This window comes from Ovis canadensis, chromosome 10 (assembly GCF_042477335.2).
Source record: "Ovis canadensis isolate MfBH-ARS-UI-01 breed Bighorn chromosome 10, ARS-UI_OviCan_v2, whole genome shotgun sequence".
NCBI classification, from domain to species: domain Eukaryota; kingdom Metazoa; phylum Chordata; class Mammalia; order Artiodactyla; family Bovidae; genus Ovis; species Ovis canadensis.
The window spans coordinates 32,581,005-32,603,467 of NC_091254.1; the positions used below are offsets into that span (position 1 = coordinate 32,581,005).

Below are 22,463 nucleotides of genomic sequence, written 5' to 3' on the forward strand. Positions count from 1 at the left end.
AAGAATCTTATAAATTTTTTGATTCATCTTCCTATTGACAAGCAGGCAACAAAAATTTCTCCAGTAGTAACAACTATCTGATGACTATTTTTGCTTATATTTTAAAATAATATCCATGCTTTTGAATTCTTGCTCAGATGCTTAATCCAAGAAAACTTCCTTGAAATCTGTTACAAACTCTACACCTTTCTTCTGTATTATTAAATTGTTAGTTGCTTTCCAACTCAAAAATATATGTTTAGAGTGCTAAATATATATATATATATATATATATATATATTTTTTTTTTTTTTTTTTTTTTCTTCTGAAGAATGGTATCAAATAAAGGCACTTCAGGGTCAATTGAAGAAAACATCTTTACAACATATATACTTCTCTTGGGATATAAAGAGCTATGTTTAATTTCTTCACTAGTTTTCTTTTTAAAGGATTTATTTTGTTTTAGATTCATTTAAAGGAGACTATCACTTACTAGCAAGAAAATCCTCCACTGTTATTTTCTTTGAAATGAGTTTTGACATGAGCTTACTTCTGTGATTTATTTGAAACCACTGCAGCTCAAACCCAGAGAACAGCGAAATTCAAACTTAAACCTTAAAACAGAGAGTGTTTTGTTTATCCAAATTTGTATTCAGGACTTGAAAGATTGAAAATGTGAAAATCAGATAGATTGAATGCTAATAAATAATTTTTTTAGTTAACTTTGGAAAACTGCTTGAATTTGGGGAATAAAAAATCTGTTGGAAAATGAAAGCATTTCAGTGTAGATAGTGCTTCAGCTAACTCGATACCTTATTTATGTTTAGTAAAATGAAAATGTAATTGTACTTAGTTATTTGACCCTCTAGTTTTGCTGTTTTTTATGGAAGGACCTGTGTCCTTACTTCACAAGTTATTTTGACATACAATAACATCTTGTCTACCTGCAATAATATTGTTCAGCTATTCAATATTTGACTTAACAGCCTTGCAATTTAAAGAAAGATGGATCAAGGCCTCAAAAGTTCAGAAAGATAATGATTGTAAACCTAAAATTCTATATGGAAAAAAGTACTAATTGACTGTAAAGGGAAAATACAAATTTCTAGACATTTAAAAATTTGTTTGCCTTAAATAATCAAAACATATGTACTGATCACTAAGTGTCAAGTATTATATGTTATTTCTCTGAACTAAAATACTTAAAAAACAGGTTACTTATTGTGACATAAATATGCCTTTAAAATATACTGTAGTAGTATTTTTTAAAATTTACTTAGCAAAATAACATTTTGTTAGTTTCCACAACATACATTGTTTTTAAGTTGAGTGCTGTTAAATGCAGAAAATGAACCAAAAGTGTAATTTTTAAGTATACTATTCTATATATACAGTTTCTGCTTTTTACGAATTGCATACCAAGACAAAATCCTAAATATTATCTGTAAGTGTAACTGCTCGACATCCTCAAATAGTGTCAGTATGTCATTCTACAGAAGACATTTTTACTGTCTTTTTGAAAAATACTCTAAAGACACTTACGGATTCTTTAAATAACTTGTTTTCATTTATGTTATTATAGTTTAAGAAACATGATTAGAGATTCAATTAAGACTGAAATCAAAATTAGATGTATACTGAATAAAGGTATTAAACACTTAAATGAAAATTTTAATATTTGTTAAATATTTAGTATAAAATCACTGATATTCAAAGACCATACAGATGGTTATCACATGACTTAAATCATGATTACTTTTATATTTTGAACAACTTTTCTAGAGTTTTTTTTTTTCTAATGAAGAGAAAGGTACAAATCAAAGTGGCTCAGAAAAATAAAACTGAGTGTATACAAGAACAGAATACATTTTAATGCTTAACACATCAAATACTTTTTTAATACTAAAAACTTTTAAATGTCCACATGTTTATTTTCTTTCTGAGGTGGAAAAATTGTTGTCCAGGAAAACAATTTTCACAGTTGAAGGACCTTGGAGGTTCTGTCCCAGTAAAGTCCTGGTGTTCTTATTTCATACAGCTTATATTGTAGATTCATTGTCAGGTATCTTATTTTTCAACATCTGTAGGTTATGTTGAATAAAGTTTTCTGTGCCTTGAACTTCAGAGAATCTGGAGTCACTTCTCCTGGTGGACCAGTTTTTCATTTTTATTGAATTTTGAATCGTGTCCGACGTGAAGTAGTAAATGATAGGGTCAAAGCAACAGTTTAAAACAGCAATGCAGAGAGTGATTGGGTACATGGTCCTTACTGCTATTGCCACTGAGCAATTGACAAACGTCTGTGTTCTCATAAGAGAATATAAAATAAGGTTGATATTGTAAGGCACGAAGCAGAAACAGAATATAACCAAATGTACAAATATCATTCTTAAAACCTTAGTTTTATTTATTTTACTTCTACTTAGTGTTACAGGTTTATTTAAAGTTCTCAGCACCATACTAGAACAAGTTACGTTTAAAATGAGAGGAATAAAAAACCCCACTATTTCTATGAAAATTACAATCCTTGAGAGAAAGGTTTTCCATGTAGCTGCTGGAAAATTTTCAAAGCAGGTTGCTGAAGTATTGTTACCCGGAGATGGAACAAAAACTGCTGGTGCACTTCCTCCCATCACAGTTAACCACACAGCAATACAAACGAGTTTTGCATTTCGTTTGGTTCTCAGCGTCTTCGACTTAAATGGGTAGACAATGGCCAGAAACCGATCAGCACTAATACAGGTTAAGAACAGAATGCTTCCATACATGTTGGTATAAAAGAACATCACTGAAATCTTACAAAGTAAATCCCCAAAGGGCCAGTTCCTTGTTGCAAAGTAAAATATCCTGAAGGGTAAAGTAAAAACGAAAAGCAAGTCTGACATTGCCAAGTTAATCATGTATGTTGTTGTTTCATTCCGCACTTTGAGAGTACAGATGAAAATATATATGGCGACACAGTTGGATATTAACCCAAGCACAAACACCATACTGAACATGCACCCATACAAGGTGTACTTAAAGGAGTCATTATATATGCAGTCAGAGCTGTTATTGCTTACCATTCTAAAGGCACGTCCAGTTTACAGTGTTGAAGTCCTTTGGTCAGCAACAGTCTCCTTTGATATTCAGATCGTGATTACTTTGTAACCTCCAGTGTATTTGCAAATCCTTTGGATCTTTGCAAGATTTTACAAATATTTCTTTTTCTTCCGAAAGAAACATGAAGTTTGTTGCTATAAAGTTTCCACTTGATTCTTCAACAAGAAAAGATTTTCATTTTCAAGTCTCCAGAAGATCTGTGATCCCAGGGCTTCGTATTAAAAATACTATGAAGCCAATCCATTGGATTATAAAGTTTGAATAAAAACTGTGTTCTGACACGGAGTAAAACTCCTCATCCTGTAAACTTCGGTTTCCGTGGTCAAGATGAATATTCCAAAATGAAAGTTTCTTTATGCTGCAGAATGTTTAAGCTGAAGTTAGCAATCACATTTTGCTTTTCAATGCAAAGTTTCTGAGACTTAAACATTCCCAGTTCAATCTCACTTATTTCTTACACCTTTTAAATGAAGTTTTCCTTTTCGGTATTCCTGCAGTGGATCCCAGATAGGGGTAAGCAGAGGAGTCTTTCAAAGGTTCCGAAATAAATTCCTAAGCGTGTTCGCTCCTGCTGACTCGGAGGCCTTCCCTCAGGTGCCAGCTGTGTCGTGAGACGAGCTTTCTCTGAAGAGAAAAAGAGAGGCTTGCTCGATTTGTAATATGACATCACAGGAAGAAGAGGCTGGGCTTGAACAAAGAAAGGTTTCAGCCCAGTTTGTTTGCAGTTCCTTTAATCTGATACCATATCTGCTGGGGATATACCTAGGAGGCTTGCAAAGGGCCTCTGACTGTTTAATTGAGCAGTCTGCCCTTTAACTCCTTTTTTGCGGAAATGCCTTCTGGAATGTTGGCTACCCTCTCAGGAGGTTTTTCTTTTTTTTTTTTTTTTTAATTCTTTCTTTCTTTTTGGTAGTAATCAAGAGAGGGGAAAAAATCTGTATGTGATTCCTTCTGTGTTTGGGATTAGACTTTTTGGGGGCTGGGGGGAACTAAAATGTGTAGGTATATTTATAAATTGAAATTGTTGGTGGTAACTTACTATAACGTTAAAAAATCTATTGGCTGTAAAAGAGAGAAATTTCATCTTTAGTTGTAAAAAGGATTTGAATTGAGAGACCCAAATTTTGCCACCCTTGGCTTCTGTTTTCCATAATTGCTCTTCAGGATTTAATTTAATTGCCATGGTTGTGAATGGCTCCAATCCTGAATCTCTTTACTTTTTCATAAACAATTTTCTTACATTCTTTCCTCTTTTCTATAAAATTAAATTAATGTTTTATAGCACTTCCATTTTTTTTAATAATCACTTTTACCGAAGAATAAATTTAAAAATGTTTCTGTTTGGGGTAGTAGTATTAATCTTACAGAACAAAATTGTATCTTTGTAAACAAATATATTTTTTCCCTATATTGCTTGAAATAAATTTTGGAAAATAAAAGTTACACTACTTGGCTAAATTTTAGGTTCAGAATTTTATTTTAAGCACTTGCCCTCCCCCCCCCACCAGCCCTCCCTCTACCCTATTTATTATGACATTAACTATATATTGGGCTATAGGTCAGATTTTGTTTTCATTTGAAAGCTCTTATGAGTGTTTTCTCGCTATATATTTGAAGTGTACTCATTTTTAAAGCCCAAAGAAATCAGAAGAAAGTATATGTGGGAAAGGGGTAGTTGAATGTAGGTGTTACTTCTCAAGGAGTGATGATATCACAATCTATGGACACATTTTCTTATTTTTTCTTTTTTTGTATTACCGTTTTTCAGAGAAGGCTACATCTAGTTGTATTATATTGGTATTATTTTCTAGATTGGTTCCATTTGGGCTGAAATTCTTCCTTTAGGGTATGAGTGAAGGGCATTTAAGAGCAATTTATTTTTCTTTCATGAATTACGTAGCTAATTTAAAACTGATGTTTTGCAGTATGTTTTATGCTGATTTTTTTTTCTTTTTTTCCTTTTTTTGATTTTTAACCTTTTTAATTTGGACTGCGCTCTCACCAAGATCAGCAACTTTTGTTGTTTGTTGATGAATATCCCCTGAATTATAGTCTGTTTTTGTTGTTTTGACTAGGTAATTTATAATCAAGGGACACACAAAATGTTACTTGCACTCAATAAACTTAAAACTTTAGAAGGCTGAATTTCTTTGTATCACATTGGTATGGAAGAGAGGCAGTATGTGTTCATAAAAGAAGACAGGTAGAAACTTAGAGTGAACAGTAATAAGGAGAGTAGTTAATAAGCTTGTATTCTCATCGGGGAAGAATTTCTGTTACAGTTTCTCAGTAGTCTACTTTCGAATTGACAGTCTCTTTAGGTATATCATTAAATAATGAAATATAATCAGTTATTGCCCTGATCTTGTTTACTTTTACTTTCATTTTGAATATGGCATTGTCCCATAAAATAAACTAATGAGACGTTGGAATATTCTTCCACGTATTGATGTTATTCACTTGACTTAATATTCAGTTAACTGATCATTTGTAGTTTTTTCATGTTTCATTTGCTTAAAAATGGATAGATCACTATTCATTGAAATAAACTTTCCGTAATTATCAGTATATTAGTATATGTTTGTATTTCCAAGTTTTACACAGTGGTTGGCCCTTAGTAGATACTCACATGTTTACTGAAGCATGAATTATACTGATAAACTGGTATTTATTGAGAATTGTTTCTACTGAGGAAGAGCAATAGCAGAATGACTGTTTGAATGGGAAGATCATTGAATGCTAGATGTTTCAAAATATTTAATTTGACTTCTAGTTAAGGAACCAAAGTGAAATTAGATAACTTTAAAGTTCCTTAGATTAAGATATGAAAATTGTGAAATAACTACTTACAAAGGCAGTTAAATAAATCTAAGTACTCAAGTATATTTAATAGATGCTTTTGTATTTGATACAGTTTATTGTGAGATCTGTATACTTCTGAAGGGAGGCCTGGTGTGCTGCAGTCCGTGGCGTAGCAAAGAGTTGGGCACAACTGGGCGACTGAACAACAACATACTTCTCAAAGTTAAATCTGGGAATCTATCGGTTTCTTATATGGGTTTTTTAAGAGCTGATTTGAAATTTTATGAATCTTATTACCTTTCACTTTTCTCATCACTTTTCAAATTTTTATCAGTAGCTAGCCTTCAAAGTATATATTTTATTTATCACTCTAGTAATGATATAGTTGTGTTTTAGTTGTGTAACTATTTTTTGGTTATCAGTTTGAGAGAGAATTCTGTTAACTTATAAGTGTAAGGATTTGAGTAACTTTTGAGTTCTTTACTAAATTTCTGCTATAACTGTGGCTGTGAGAAGGCAAGAAATCTGACTTTTTCATGTTGTTGTTTAGTTGCTAAGTCATATCTGACTCTTTTGTGACCCTGTGGACTATATGTAGCCCACTAGGCTCCTCTGTCTATGGGATTTCCCAGGCTAGAATTCTCGAGTGGGTTGCCCTTTCCTTCTCCAGGGAGTCTTCTACTTTTTCATGCCTGATTCAAAATAGGCTTTCTTGAACACCGCTATAAACATATAATGTGTAAAGCAGGCTCCTTAGCTATTCTTCCTTTCTGTTTTTTCATATTGGTTATTTCTAGCCTTGATAGTAATATAAGTTGTATCTTGTACCTTCTTTATTCTCACTGCTGTCTTCTTAAACTGACCATGCTGCTCTTATCTATATGGTTGTTATAATGTCTTACTCGTCTTATTTCCAGTCCTACCAGTTTACCCTGCCAGGTAGTCGTAGACCAAGTCATGAATGAATCAACTAATTATTTATTCATTTATACCTTTCATTTCATCCAGAAAGGACTTAAAGCAGGTTATAATTTTAAAACTGTCAAAAACTGATGGAACTAAATATTTAGGATTTTTATTTTATGTAAATTATACCTACATTTTAAAAGTTTAAAAAGGGAGTTGGTGTGGCACAGTTAAAAGTTTTTAAATGTGAAAAATGTGAGAGAAATTATTCTGAATATTAGTCATATCCATTATTCTAAAAATTATTCCTTTTGAATGCAATAAATGTTTGCAAAAAGCAAAAAATAAAAATCTTAAAACATAAATTTTTGAACACATTAGTAGAAGAATAAAAAAGAATACACCATGGGAAAGAGAAGAATGGAAGGGCAGAAAAATCTAGGCAAGGGGGAGCTGCTGCATTTGGCACAAGGGAGAAAAGGAAAATAAAGTAGATTGCGTAGTTTTCATTAAGTGAAAGAAAACATTCCAGGGTGTCAAAGAAAGAAATTTGCTTTATCTCAGAAATACATTGTGAATCTTTACACATGAACCACTTCAAATCATGATCTAATGGTAGAAGGTATGCCATTTCTTGTTGGCTCTCAATTTGGGAAAACCACCCAATGTCAAATTTTGGTTTTGGGAAAATGTATTATTTGTTGGAATATTAAGATAGTCCAAATATATGCAAAAAATTGAATGAGAAAGTATGTGAAATAAATATATTCAAGTTTAAAAGAGAGTGTGAAACAGTGAAGTTTTTAAATGTAAGAAAAACATTCTAAATTTATTTTATTCGTTTGAATACAAGAAATGTTTGCCTTGATGAGAAGTGATTCGTCAGGGTCCTTTTCCATCTCAAATTTACACCTATGAAAAAAGCCAAAGTTTTCTCATTTTAGATTTTCCCACGATAAAGTTTCTATTTAGATTTAGAAGCAGAACTTCCTCACTTTGAAAAAAGAACATTTATAACATATGTTGATAGAATATATTTGTTTTATATAAAAAATATTTTCACCTAACAGGAATATTTATTAAATTTGTGATAATTGATATCATTTGAAAATGATTTACCTTTCTGTTATTACTGCAGACACAGAACACTTTATGTTACTCTTTACTGGAGCGAGAGTCATCTACACAAGTTCAGACGGTGCAACCAGCTTGTAGGGATGGGTGGGATTAGAAGAAAGATTTAAAAGCTAATGGATGGTGATTTATAACAAAGTAAAAGTGTAAAGAACGATGGTTGTAGCAGGTTCAAGCAAAGAGATGAAGTAAAGAGAAGCAAGAATGTGGTGTAAGACTTGACTTGAGTGAGCATGTTTATCACTGTTAACACTTGAGTTGTTCCCTTCCTCCTTTTTTCCTATCTTCCTGCTCCCCATTCCTTCCCCATTCCTTCATCTGCCCCTCTTAAAACTTTATCCTATTTTTCTGTGGAGACCTTTCGATCTCATCAATTCCTCTTCTGTACTTCCACGATACTTAAAGTGTCTCACTTTTAAAATATATTCATATAACTGAATTAGGTTTAAAAAAAAAACACAGAAATACTTGTAATATAGAGTATAACAGTAGCTTTTGTATGCAATACAAAAGCAATATGGAGATGAGAGTCAATCAAGTCAGTTAAAGGGCCTCCAGAGCAGATGCTGTCTAGAGAAGGCTAGCCTTTAAAGTTGAATAAGTTTCAAATTTCAAGATTTGATGACTAGAGCCAGGCCTGGTAATAATGTCTTAGTGTAGTCCATGGGGTTGCAAGAGAGTTGGATGTGACTTAGTGACTAAAACAACAAAAACAGCAATAGTCTCACTAGTATGGTCATGTCTTTCTCAACCAAAAACACAGAAGATATTTTGGGTGATTGTCTCCTCAGTTCTCTGAAGGATGCCTCATAACTAGTTGCATTCTAAATTCCTAGAAGGGCAATGAGTATATACATTTCATTTCTTTCTTTCCTTTTTTTAACGAATGACATATTTTTAAGATCTAATACTGTGAACACGATGGCAAATACATTTAAAAGCAGAAATACCTTTGACTTTAAGCATTTATGTAGATGTTTTGCTTTTAACCTAGCCTAACCAAGCCAAAATTCAAAGGAAAAGATTTTCTCTTTAACATATATTAAATGCAAAGGCACATGGAAGAATTAATCACTAAGATTCTAAGCCACTAGTGATCCATTCCCAGAACAAAATTGTCATGGTCACTTCTTTTTATTGGTTTGCCAGTGTGTTCATTTTAATAAATTGATTTCACATTCTTGGGAATTTTGAGGACTTCCTGTCAATACCAGCTGTTACCAGTGCTGCCTCAGAAAGGTTACAAACAAAAGACCGGAAGGACTGACTACAAAAGGGCCCCCTTTAAAGCCAAACCTTTTGTTTTTGTTGTTGTTTTCAGTTAAACAAAAACGAACTGTTGCAGGCTGATCAAAACAAGAGAAAGATTGCTGGATTGTTGTCCTGGTTATATGGATAGGGAAAGGATAAGCACATTTAAATTATTTTTCCTGGTTATGCTATCTTTATCTCTGGTATGCTGTATTTATTTGTTTATTCAGGAACAGATATTTACTCAGTGCAAACTGTGTGCCAAGAGCTCTTCTAGGTGTTGGGAGTATAGAAGCAAATGAAAGAGAATTTCTGGGCTTATATTTTACTGTGGGAATACAGACAATCAATAAGCAAACAGTTGTATGGTTGGACATATGGTAATAAGTTCTCTGGGAAAAAAAAACCTACAGTTATTAGGAAAAAGGTGGTTCTAGTAGAGAATTATAGGAAGGGTAGGACATATGGTGATAAGTTGTCTGGAAAAAAAAAAACTACGTTTATTAGGAAAAAGGAGGTTCTGTGTAGAGTTTTAGGAAGCACTCGTTGATGAGGGGGGCATTTGAAGGAAAACTTGAAAGAAGTGAAGAATAAATCACATAGCTGTCTTAGAGAATTACCCTTTAACTATTAAACAGTGTCTTTTTAAAATTTATTTTTAACTGGGAGATTTAAACTGCTTTACAGTGCTGTGTTGGAGGGACAATTAAGAGAATCTTATAAAAAGCTCTCCTCAGTCTCTATTTCCCAGCTTTATCTTCCATGACTTTACTCACCAAGTTCCTGTCCCCAAGATTTTCGTGGCAATTAGAAATCTCTAGATAGTGTTTAAATTTGACGAAATTCTGTGTGTCTGCTTCTGATTTTTGTTTGGCATGGCACATCATAAACCGGGAGCTCTGTATTGTTTTGGTTTTGGCTGCTTGAAAGTGTTCTTCAAGCTAAATGCTTCTAGGAGACTTAACTGTCAGAAGAGCCCCCGGTCAGTAGTTCCGTTTCAGGTCAGATCTACCCTGACTTCTGTGTTCCTGTGCAGTTATTGTATCTTTTTCCGTTGGTGCTTTGGCTAGTACCCTATTACCTCAAGGGACTGAATTTTCTTCTGCTGAGTTCAGTTTTCCAATAAAGCAGTGCCATTTGACAACCTGTATTGACTTGTTGATACAAATGCCAACTAAAAACGTCTCTTGCCACCAGTTTCTGCAAGAATTGAGTCCTTGGTCAGTGTGGTCACTGAACTTTAGCACCCCCTGAAAGGAGTTCAGGGCAGAATGTGCTGTGGGAAAACTGGCAGAAGAGGCCTTCCGATAGGCATTTTCAGGAGAAATTGTTTATGAACCTGGATTCTTGCATCTCTCTATGCTTAGAAAAGCGCTGACACCATTAACCTTCTACCCAGATGGGTGCTTGGTTGCAAGATTCACCTTCACCGAATGCACATATATGCCGACCTCCTCCGTTACCTCTTCCAGCCTGCAGTCCTCAGTAAGATACTAAATAAGCCTGACTCAACTTTAACGTTGTGCTTTGTTTGTATGTTTTGAAGTAGGCACAACTAGGTCAGCTCTCTTGACTTCTGTTAATTATCCTACGTATGGTTGAATGAGCATCTGGGATCTTAAAGGTAGTTCTATCCCACTTGTCCTTTTTTCCTTGATAACATAGTACCCTAAGTTTGAATCTACCTTCAGATTCTGGTTACCATGTCTGTCCTTTACAGTCAGGTCTTGGCCTTACTGTCATTTTCTGACATATGACCATTATCCACCCCTACTTGTACCCGGAATCATGACTTCAGTTTTCTCTGACTAAACTCTGCTACTTTCTAAACACATGTGATATCATTCTGTGAGGTTTAAGGTTTTTTTAGGAATACATTTTTTATTTATAATGTAGGAAAGATATTATTAAGGTTCTTAGCAATAATAAGAGAAATAGAAAAAGCTTAAAAGTGAACAGATGATATAACTCTACTATTCTAATTATCTGTTTATAATTTTCCAGGTTAAAAAATGGTTTTTAATTGAGATACAGTTGACCTATCAGTATATTAGTTTCAGGTATATAACGTAATGATTCAGTATTTGTATATATTGTGAAATGGTCGCCACAGTAAGTCACTCATCACCAAATGTAGTTAGAATTTTTTTCTTGTGATAAGAACTTTTAAGATTTACTCTGTTAGCAACTTTCAAATATGCACTGCAGTGTTATTAACTATACTCACCCTGCTGTACCTTCTATCATGACTGTTTTATAACTAGAAGTTTTTACTTTTTGACCCTCTTCCCCCTTTTTGCCCCTCTTCCCCCTTTTTGCCCCTCTTCCCCCTTTTTGCCCACCCCCTGCCTCTGGCAACCCTCAGTCTGTTCTCTGTGTCTGTGAGCTCTTTTTTTAGTCCACGTATAAGTGAGATTGTACTGTAGAGTCAACCCTTGTTGTCTGCAAGGGATTGGCTTCAGCACTCCTGCAGATACCAAAATCTGTGGATGCTCAAGTCCCTTATATAAAATGGCATAGCCCTGTCAGCCATCTATATCCACAGGTTCCACATCCCCTGATATGGAAGACTGACTGTATTTGTCTTTGTCTGACTTATTTCACTTACCATAATGCCCTCAACTAAGAGTTACCTGGCAGCCTGAGCCTGTCTGGGGACAATGTGCTGATTCACATAATCACCCTCACAGACAAGAAACTGAACAGTTCCATCACACAAGGAACTATATGCATATTTCTCCAGCCTGACTACACCTGCCCTAACCCCTGGCCATTATTAATCTGTCCTTTATTTCCAAAATTTTTCTTACTTCAAAATGTTATATAAATGAAATCAAATAGGATTATCTTTCTTCTCAGCCAGATTCTCTGGAGATTCATTTAGGATATTGTATATATCAATAGTTCATACTTTTTATTGCTAATATTCATAGTATGTACTGCAGTTTCTTTAACTGTACACATATTAGAGAATATCTGGGCTGATTCTACTTTTGGACTGTTACAAGTAAGGCTGCCATAAACATTTGTGTCCAGGTTTTATATAAACATGTGAGTTTTCACTGTTTTGGATAATACTCAAAGAGTGCAACTGCAAAGTCATGTAATTACTGTGTTGTATGAACTCCCAGATATTTTCCAGAGCAGTTGTACCATTTTGAATCACCATCAACAATGCATGGGTGATCCAGTTTCTTTGCATCCTTGCCATTTTTTGGTATTGTCTCAGTTTTCTTTTAGCCATTCTGATCATGTAAGGATAGCTCATTGACGTTATAATTTACATTGCCCATCAGGATGATGGCTAATAGTATTGAATATCTTTTTCTGTTTACTTGTGATCTGTGTTTTCTCTCTGGTGAAGTATCTCTTCAGGTCTTTGCCCATTTTCTAATTGACTTGTTTGTGGGTTTGTTTGTTTACCATTGAGAGTTCTTTATTCTAGATTCTAGTCTTTTGTTGGATATGTGGCTTATAAATAATTTCTCACAGTTTCTGTAGACTCTTCTTTTCATGTGGTCTTTCTCAAGGCAAAAATTTTAAATTTTGATGAAAGTGCTGTTTATCAGTTTTTAATTTTGTGGATCATGCTTTTGTTGTCAAGTCTTAAGAACTCTAGATTGCCACGGTTTTCCCTTATGCTTTAAAAGTTTTATAGCTTCACATTTAATATTTAGGTCATCCATTTCCAGTTTATTTTTACAAATTTGAGATTTAGGTCAAGATTCATCCGTTTTCCATTGATTTGCTTTTGCACATTTGTCAAAAGGCAATAAAGAACAGATGGGACAAATAGATATAGAATTTAAACTAACCATGTCAATGATTACATTAAATGTAAATAGTCCAAACTCCAATTAAAAGGCAGAGATTCTCAGAATGGATAAAAAACAAAACCCAGCTCTTTGCTGTCTATAAGAAACCAGTTTTAAATATGAAAGTGTAAATATATTAAAATTAACAGCATGAATCAAAAGGATAAGTGCAGGGTAATTCTAAGACTTGTTCTGTGGGCAGTTAGGTGATTGCTAACAGTTAACCAAAGAGGATATTGAAGAAGTCTTAGCTGATTGGTGGTGAAGGTAATACGTTCATGTTAATATTTGAACATGTTAGCATTTGAGATACTTGCCACATATATATGCGGAGATCTGAGGAGTTTAGTTGGAAGCGCTGGATCTGGAATTTGAAAGAGTAGTTTTAGTCAGAAATGTATTAATAGGTTTAGGAGTAAGCAGAGAGAGAACTAAAGTCATGATCATGGCTCAGCCAGCATATATATTAGCGAAAGAATCCTGAAAAATTTCGGTGTTAAAGAAGTAGTGAAGTTAAATGGGAAAGAACTGTCAGGTTAAGGCCTGCCCACAATTTTGTGTTTTGTATTCTAATTTCCTTTTGCAGGGTAAAATGGTCTTATAATGATTTGGCTTAGGATAGTACAAAAACATTTCCTGTAATGTAGGGCCAATAATGTTTCTTAAAATGCCCAGAAAACAATAGCAATTCCTGTCTTCCACTTCCCCTATTGTTAACTTTTCTACTAGCACTGGAGACCTTGTACTTACTTGGATAATCAGAATCTCTTTTAGGAATACCTTGACCTGATAGCCTTGAAGTCCTTTACTCTCTGGGAACGTTTGCTCTTGCTTTAGATGCATGTTAATATGAAAGGTCAGGTAGAACAGACTTACAACTTCTACTTTTTCTATCCATATTACTTATTAAGTGGGATTTATACTAATCTTGCTGACAGGGAGAATCTGGTTTCCTTCACATGATTAAGTGGCAAAATGGAGTGAAATGTCCAGAGAGTGATTATGCTAAGAGTTAGTTTAAGTAGGTTAGCAATGACATAAAACAGCTTACCTGAAGCCCAAGAGTAAACTTCTGAGTCCTGAATCCAAGCAGTGCTATAAATACAAATACATAAATTTTCAAAACTTAAATATTCCATTAAATGTTTTCTTTAGATTAAAAAAGTCAGATTATGTATTAGTTATCCATCCATTGCTGTGTAAGAAATTACCCCACAGCTTAACAGTTTAATAAAAGAGCTAATGATTCACTTTGCACGTAATTTCTGAAAGTGAGGAATCTGGAAGTGGTTTAGCTATGTAGTTTTGGCTCCAGTTCTTTCAGGAGAGCTGTTCAAGTTACCAACCAAGGCTGCCGTCGGGTTTGGCCTTTCTTGGAGATGGAGAATCCACCCCCACGTTCACTCACGTGGCTGTTAGTAGCCCTCCTTCCTTTGCTTGTTGTTGGCCAGAGGCTTCGTTTGTTTGCCGTGTAGACTTCCCTGTAGGGTTGCTTGGTCCATGGCAGCTGCTTTCCCCTAGAGCACACAGAGATCCGTGAGAGAGAACCTAAGATAGAAACTGCAGGTTTTTTATAAGCTAATCTCAGACCTGGCATGCCATCACTTCTGCTGTATGCCATGGGCCACACAGACTAACCCAGGTACAGTGTACAAGTGTACAAGGGTGTAAATACACAGTAGGAGGAATTAATCGGGTTATCTTGGAAGCCAGCTGCTACGGTTGATATTTACTTATCAATTAGAAAGCAAGTCCTATCATCCACCTTCGTCTTTGTGCTTTGCTGTATTTAATTAAACCCATGATAGGGTTTTGTCATATAACATTCTAGAAATTTTTATTGAGTGTCCAATATATGCTTGGCACTGGAATTTTAAGGACTCTCTAAAAGTCCCACCTGGAGAAGAAGTTAGACTTGGGATATATTTTGAAGTTTGAGCCAATATAACTTTCGTGGATTGGATTCCAGTGGAGAGTGAGAGAAAGAATAACGTAGGTGATTTCTTTTTGCTTTGGACAACTGTATATAAGTGATAATGATATGGGGAAAACTGGATAGGAGTGGAAGGTTTTTGTGGTAGAAGATGATTAAAGTTTATTTCAGATGAACATGTTGAGTAAGGCGAAAGAGGACAGGTGCTTCTGAAGGGACTCTTATCAGTAGCTGACAACTGGAGGATTGCTTACTGTTATGTTCCTACTTCCTAATATAGCACCTGATACAGAGTAGACGTATGGAAAACAGTGGGTGGATGGATGCATGATAACTGGACATTACTGTCATTAGTATCTCCACTTCACAGTACAGAAAAGAGAATCGTAACAAGGTAAAGCGACTCCCTCCAAGGTCAGGCAGCCAGGACGTGGTCAAGACTTGAACACCTGTGGTGTGACTCCAGAGTCTGTGCTCTGTGCATTGCGCCATGCTTCTTATTATTCTCATGGTATACTTCATTCTCTGTATCTATACACCGCTGTATCAGTTGGGTTGGGAGAGATGGAGGTGTAAAAGTGATACTTGGGTGAAACATGAAGACTGTTGGTGAGTAGAATGGCATCTGCATTCTTAGAAGAAGAATTCACTTTGGTATAATCCTATTGTGATAATTCAACCAGGTAAACCATCTGTGGGTTTAAACCATATTTGAAGAGAAAGTAAAATGCCCATCAGCCACATACTTAGGTCCTATTAAAGGCTCAAGTTTACCTGCATATCTCTGTGAGTCTCGAGGTCTTCTGAAAGGTCTTTGTTTGAGAAAAGAATGGGATAAGGCCACTCCTGCTGAATATATGTAGATTCATCCCATATGAAAAGATATTCAGTTTATCAATGACTAGAAAATGTAAAACACTGACTATGACATACATGCATTAGCTGGTTTTCATTGTTAGCCTTACTTTACTCAGCTGCAAGCCATTATTGAGATTGCACTTCAGGGTGCCCCTAACGAATATAGGAAAGAATGACTTGACAGTAGGAATTAGTACAATGCATTATGGTGGTTGTAGAATAAATCAGTATTGTTTACTTTTTAAAGATTTTGTTTAACTTAGTTTATTGCTGTTTTAGTCACACAGAGGTTTTCAGGCTTTATGTAGTCCAGTTGTTTTGTGTTTTTCTTTACGACTTCTGGGTTTTGGTCAAATCTAGAAAGGCCCTTCCTGATCAAGAAGTTATAAAGAAGGAGAGGAAGGGATGCAAAGAGAACAGAAGGTAACTCTGTGAGGTAATGAATGCTAACTAGCTTGATTGTGGTGATTATTTCACAGTGTGTGTTTCTATGAAACCATCACATAGTATACCTTAAATATATATGGTTTTTGTCAATTATACTTCAATAAAGGTGAAAAAAGATTTTTTAAAAGTTATAAAGATATTCTTTTGTATTTCTAATACTTCGTCAGTTTTGTTTTTTAATGTAATTGAATTTTTGTATATTGTGAAAGTGTAATAGCCTTTTTTTTCAAATTGTTAGCCAATTTTTCAAACACATTTTATTGAATAGACATCTTCATACTTTCACAAAATCTACATTCTACAGTGTTTTGTATTTTTATTTACAGATGCACCACTTTTCCTTTTTATGTAAATCTAGCATCTTGGCAATTTGTCTCTTTTTCTTTCTTTCTTAGTTTAAGCACTAAAAGAGTGAAATAAGTATGTCCCCAGGTTTTATGGTCTTGCAAGGTGTCACCTCCAGAAAGTTACAATTTTTGAATCAATTATTTTAATGGTTCTTACTTCTGGTCTTACATTTTTATAAATGATTTTTAAATTATGTGTTTTAAACTTGCTTGATATATAGAAATATATATTTTTTTGTATTGGTTTTACAACAGTATTGAGACCTTGCCAATCTCTCTCATTCTAATAATTTCTCTGTAGATCCTTTTGAGTTTTCTTTGTTGTATCCAACTCTTTCCCGACCCTATGGACTGTAGCCTGCCAGGTTCCTCTGTCCATGGGATTCTCCAGGCAAGAATACTAGAGTGGGGTGCCATTTCCTCCTCCAGGGGATCTTCCTGGCTCAGGGACTGAACCCACATCTGCTGCAGTGGCAGGCGGATTCTTTACCACTGAGCCACCTTATTGACATAAATCATTTGCAAATAATGGTATTTTTATTCTTTTTTCCTTCCTGGTCTTTTGATCTTTAATTTCTTTTCTTATCTTTTGAACTGACTGGAACCTCAAGTATAATACTGAATAGAAAGCGTGATAATGGGACATCCTTCTCTTATCTCCGATTTTTTAAGGGAAATGCTTTTAATGTTTCACCATTACACATGATGTTTGCTGTGGGTTTTTTGTTTATTTGTAGATGCCATTTATCAAATTAGGAGTACCCTTATGTTCCTGATTTATTAAGACTTTTCTTTTTTAACATAATAAATGGGTTTTTAAATGAGAGCTTTTTCTGCATTGATTTTGACAATATTTTTCCCTTTAGATTTATTAGTAAGGTGAATTGCATTATAGATTTTCTATATTGAACTAATCTTGCAACCTGGATAAACTCATCTTGGTAAATGACATACTCTGTTTTTAACACTGCTGATTTGGATTGCTAATTTTAGGATTTTTATATCTCTGTTTATGAGTGAGAATGGGCTGTAATTTTTCTTTTTGTAATGTCCTTGACAGTTTTTAGTATCAGTGTTGTTCTAGCCTCAAAAATCAGAGAAAGAATGTTCTTACTTTTTCCATTCTCAGAAGAGTTGAAGTAGAAGTCGAATTTTCTATTCCTTGAATGTTTAGTAGAATTTACTGATAAAACCAGAGGTACTTGAATGTTTTCTTTGTGGGGAGACTTTTAATTACCATTTCAAATTCTTTAATACTTGATAGAACTATTGAGGTTTATTCTTATTGAGTTTTGTTAATTTTTATTTTTGTGGAATTTTCCACTTGGTCTACATTTTCCAGTTTATTGACATAAAATTATTTATAACTGTCCCCTATTATCTTTCTGATCTTTGTAATGGTGGCCCTATTTTTGTTCCTAATATTATTTATCTGTCTCTTCCTTTCTCAGTCTGACTGGAGGTTTGTTTATTAGTTCTTTCAAAGAAGCAGTTACTAGCTTTGTTTATCAGACCATGTATTTTATCTTTGTTTTCAGTTTCATTAACTCCTGCTCATGTCTCTGTTATTTTCTTCCTTTTACTTTCTTTGGATCTTTTCTGTATCTCTTTCTCTAACTTTTAATTTCTTTTCTAATATAAGCATTTGAAGTTATACATATTCCTAATTCTTTATTTTGTGCATAGTACAAAAATTGGCAATCATTTTCAAAATGGAAACAAGAACCTTATTCTGACTTCAGAATTGCCATTGTCAATTACAACTATATTAATAATGCTCACTATGTCAAACACTATGATTTTGATACATACATAAGAAGGTCACACTTACCAGTGTTGTTTTAATGTCATCTTGTTTCACATAGGATTCACCTTTATTTGATCTTATTAAACAAGCAAAGGACCGAGAAGGACCAGTTGATCACTTTGAACCTGCCTGTACTCTCAACCTTCCTCTCCAGAATAATCACACTGCAGCAGATATGTGAGTGAAATCTGTTGTCCATCCACCTCACAGAATGATTCTGAGCATAGTGTGATACAAGCTGTTATGCAAAAGCTGCAGGGAATAGAATTTTGCATAAGACATTGTTCCTGCTTTCAGGAATCAGGAATATAAGATACATGACCCCAATAAAGGTCATATGGAGTGGTACAGAGTGCTACTGAAATCACTCCAGTTTAGTGTCAGGAGGACAGTTTTCATGCAGGGATGACTATTTAGATAGTCCTCAAAGGTAGACTAGGATTTCAACATGGAAACCAGAGAGGAGGGAGAGGACCGAGGAGACAGAAAGAGCGTACCTCAAAGCAGAACAGCCAGGAAAGCAGGAAACATTCTTCCAGAAGTGCAGCTCAGCGCCTTCGTAGTGCCGCACAGGACGGGCTGGGGAGATCCCCGCAGAAGGAACTGGCAGCCCACTCCAGTATTCGTGCCTGGGAAACCCCACGGACAGAGGAGACTGCCGGGCTACAGTCCACGGCGTCGCAAAGAGTCGGACATGACTGAGCGACTAAAACCACCATAGGGTGGGCATAGGGAGTACCCAGTGCGAACAGGAGACTAAAATGGTTGATGAGTGCCTGATGACGTGCTCGAAGAAGAACGCAATCACTAACCTTTATTTATCACTCAGTGCTGGAGAATTACCAAACAGTCCTGTAAGGTAATAGACACTGTAGCAGCCTTCATTATCTGTGAAAAAGGAATTAGAGAAATAAGGTAACTTACCAAAAGCCAACAGAAATCAGATCCAAGCAGTCTGACCCCAAAGCCCATGCTCTGAAACAATCCAGCTACATTGCCTTTCACAGGAGTGTGTGTAATGTTATGTTTCTGTTTAGTTCTGTGTAAAAATTGACATTACAAAGCTCTGTGACGAGTGCAGGAGCTGTTTTCCAGAGGTGCCATTTCCATGCTCATTTGTATCCAGAGTATTTCTAGTGTGTGGAACCTCTGCCTTCATGTATAACTTAGCTTGCTAGGTAATACGTTAATATAAATATGTCAAGCCTTATCTTTTTCTTTAATTCAATAAGCAGTTGACTGTTGGGTGCCAGGAAGCGTTTTAGGCACTGGGAATACAGAGGCAAGTAAGATAGATTAGGTCCTTCCCTTCACAGAACTTACATGCTGAAGAAAGGAAATAAACAGTGAACAAGGAAACTAATATATAAGGTGATCTTAGAGTATAATAAGTTCTGTAATGGAAATAAACAGAATGAAGTGAAAGAGAGGAGCTGAGAAAGTGATAGAATGTTCAGGGAAGCTTTCTGTATTGAAATGATGCTTGACCTGAGACTTGAAGAACAAATGGATGCTGGCCTGCCACAGTCTGTATGGTGTGCATTCCAGGCGGAGCAAATGGGGGGTGCAGTGTCCCTGGGTGACCAGACATACCTGGTCTTAGGAGCAGAAAGAAATCCCAAAGCAAACAAGAGGAGAGCGGTACAAGATGAGGCTGGAAAGGCAGACTGTGGCTACATCTTGTAGTCTCATCAGAGAGGAGACTCACAGAGAGGAGTTCAGATTTTAAAAGGCTGTGGGAGAACATTAAGGTTGTAAGCAGAGGGCCAGCTTGCTATAATTTGTATTTTTAAAGGGCCACTTTCTGGCTGCCATTTGAAGTACAGACGGGGTAGGAGGAGAGAAAAGAACAGGGCAAGGAAGAAAGTAGAAAGACCCAGTTTGGAGACAATTTCCACAGTCCAAATGAGAGACGTAAATAAATGAGTTGGTCTAAGATATGTCAGTAGAGATACAAAGAAATGGAAAATATCTAGGGTATGTTTCTAGAGGGAGAACTTTCTTTTCCATTGGATTTGAAGATTGGGAAAAGGAAAAAATTTTAAATATCTTCTAAGGTTTTGACTTAAGAAACTGGTTGTAATATGGAGCCATTTCTTGAGATTGGAAAAACAGAGAAATGAAGAGCTCCACTTTGGCCTTCTTAAGTCTGAGATTCAGGAAGCGAAGTAAGTATTATCCTGCTTCGATTATAATTATTACCTATTATCCAGCAGGATACTTATTATTCACCTGGAATTCCAGGGAGACTAACTTCTACCCAAGTTAAGTCAGTCTACAGTATTACTAGTGAATTGAAGGGGAGGGTGATAGACTAGACCCTGGTACTTACAAAATCGTGATACTGGTTCCCTTTTTCTAGTGTTCTAGTTAATATATTACATGTAGTAGAAACATCCATAGTAAGGTACAAATCCTACTTTCTGCTCAGAATTATTTCTCAGCTGTACTGAGTCACTCAGTCATGTCTGACTCTTTGCGACCCCATGGACTGTAGCCTGCCAGACTCCTCTGTCCATGGGGTTCTCCAGGCAAGAATACTGGAATGGGTTGCCATGCCCTCCTCCCGGGGATCTTCCCAACCCAGGGGTCGAACCCAGGTCTCCCACATTGCGGGTGGATTCTTTTACCATCTGATGCTAAAACAGAATTAGAAGGTAGGTCTGAACTACCCTCTGAAGTAAAGGGCAGCACAGAGTGGTGATAGGTCAGAAACTGGAGTTCATACGTACTAATATCTCTGTCTCGATGTGTGCCTTACATGTTTAGTATATGGGTGTAGACCTGCCTTGAGAATGCTCCCTGAAATATTAATTCATATAATTCTGTACTATATAATTTAGGAAGATGTATGTGTGTGTAACTTAAGTCTTATGTAAATGAACCATAGTTATCAGTGAAACATTTTTAAGAGAAGAATCAGAGAAATTGATATTTTAATATCAATGGCTTGTTCTTTTAAGCTGGAGTCATTTTTATTTTCTCAATCTCACTTTAATTATTAAAATCGAACATATAAAGATATATAGCTATTTTTTTCAAGTAAGGCAGTAATTTCTAGGAAAGGCCATTTATTAAAATAGGGTTAGAAATGATAACAGCAAGCCTAGTTTTCCTCATAAGCTCTCTTTTCCAACTTGTATTTAAATAGGACTTTGGTGTAAAACAGTGGATTAAATAGACAAGATGTGTTTGGATGCATGTGTCCAGCTGTGTGTGTTTGTGTATCTGTGAAAGAGAGAGATTCTGAGAAAACTTCACATGAAGACTTTTCCTTTGAATATATCTAGGTACCTTTCTCCTGTAAGATCCCCAAAGAAAAAAGCGTCAACTCCACGTGCAAATTCTACTCCAAATTCAGAGGCACAAGCAACCTCAGCCTTCCAGACTCAGAAGCCATTGAAATCTACCTCCCTTTCACTCTTCTACAAAAAAGGTTAGTAGATGATTACTTTGAAGATCGTGGACTCTGAAACGAGGCTGACTGGATTCAAATCTTTGCTCTTCGGCTTACTAGGTATGACTTTGGGCAAGTCACTTTAAAAGCTCTATGCCTCAGTTTCCTCATCCGTAAAATGGAAATAATAATAACCTACCTTATTTGGGTTTTGAGATAATTAAGTGAATGAATACATAAAATGCTTCCAAGAGTGTCTAGCACATAGTAAGCACTCAGAAAGTGTCAGATGTTGTTATTGTTGCTGCTTACTGTTACGCTTTCAAATTTATGCTCGGAAATATTTGCCCCTAACATTACTTCCTCTGTTGAGATGTGTACGTTGGGATTATACAATGGGCTGTGGCCTAATGCAGATGCATTTCCTGGTGACCAGGTTGTACAGCGTTTTCTGATTGTGTGTGTGTGATGGGGTGGGGAGGTCATTTGGGTGTCTGTGCATGTACATGCAAGTGCACACCCACTTGAAGCTCTTTGAAGAAAGGTAGGAGGCCAGATTCCTCTGTGATAAATCTTATTTCTGACTTGGATAAAGCAAATATACTGAGCTTTATAGGCATGTTATAAGTCCTTGAATTAAAGCAGTGGTTCCAAAGTGTGGTCCCCAACCAGCAGAATCCACCTT

The 22,463-nt window shown here is 35.5% G+C and overlaps 2 protein-coding genes across 4 annotated transcripts in view; one reads left to right on the top strand and one right to left on the bottom strand.

Moving 5' to 3' along the window:
• The window catches only part of RB1 (RB transcriptional corepressor 1), a 119,269-nt gene that overhangs the window by 82,608 nt on the left and 14,198 nt on the right, over nucleotides 1–22,463 (top strand). For both annotated transcript variants that reach the window (XM_069601319.1, XM_069601318.1), the window contains exons 18-19: nucleotides 18,440–18,558; nucleotides 21,672–21,817. In XM_069601319.1, coding sequence (XP_069457420.1) covers nucleotides 18,440–18,558; nucleotides 21,672–21,817 — 265 coding nt within the window. The remainder of the gene's footprint in view (nucleotides 1–18,439; nucleotides 18,559–21,671; nucleotides 21,818–22,463) is intronic.
• The window catches only part of LPAR6 (lysophosphatidic acid receptor 6), a 28,152-nt gene continuing 7,518 nt past the window's right edge, over nucleotides 1,830–22,463 (bottom strand). Inside the window, exons 2-6 of one of the 2 annotated variants that reach the window (XM_069601341.1) lie at nucleotides 19,194–19,269; nucleotides 14,398–14,506; nucleotides 14,041–14,084; nucleotides 13,307–13,353; nucleotides 1,830–3,705 (exon numbers count right to left, since the gene is read on the bottom strand). In XM_069601341.1, the coding sequence (XP_069457442.1) occupies nucleotides 2,019–3,044 (1,026 nt within the window). In that variant the 5' untranslated portion in view covers nucleotides 3,045–3,705; nucleotides 13,307–13,353; nucleotides 14,041–14,084; nucleotides 14,398–14,506; nucleotides 19,194–19,269 and the 3' untranslated portion in view covers nucleotides 1,830–2,018. Of the gene's footprint in view, nucleotides 3,706–13,306; nucleotides 13,354–14,040; nucleotides 14,085–14,397; nucleotides 14,507–19,193; nucleotides 19,270–22,463 lie in introns of those variants that run through there. The other variant, XM_069601340.1, reaches the window with a different exon arrangement.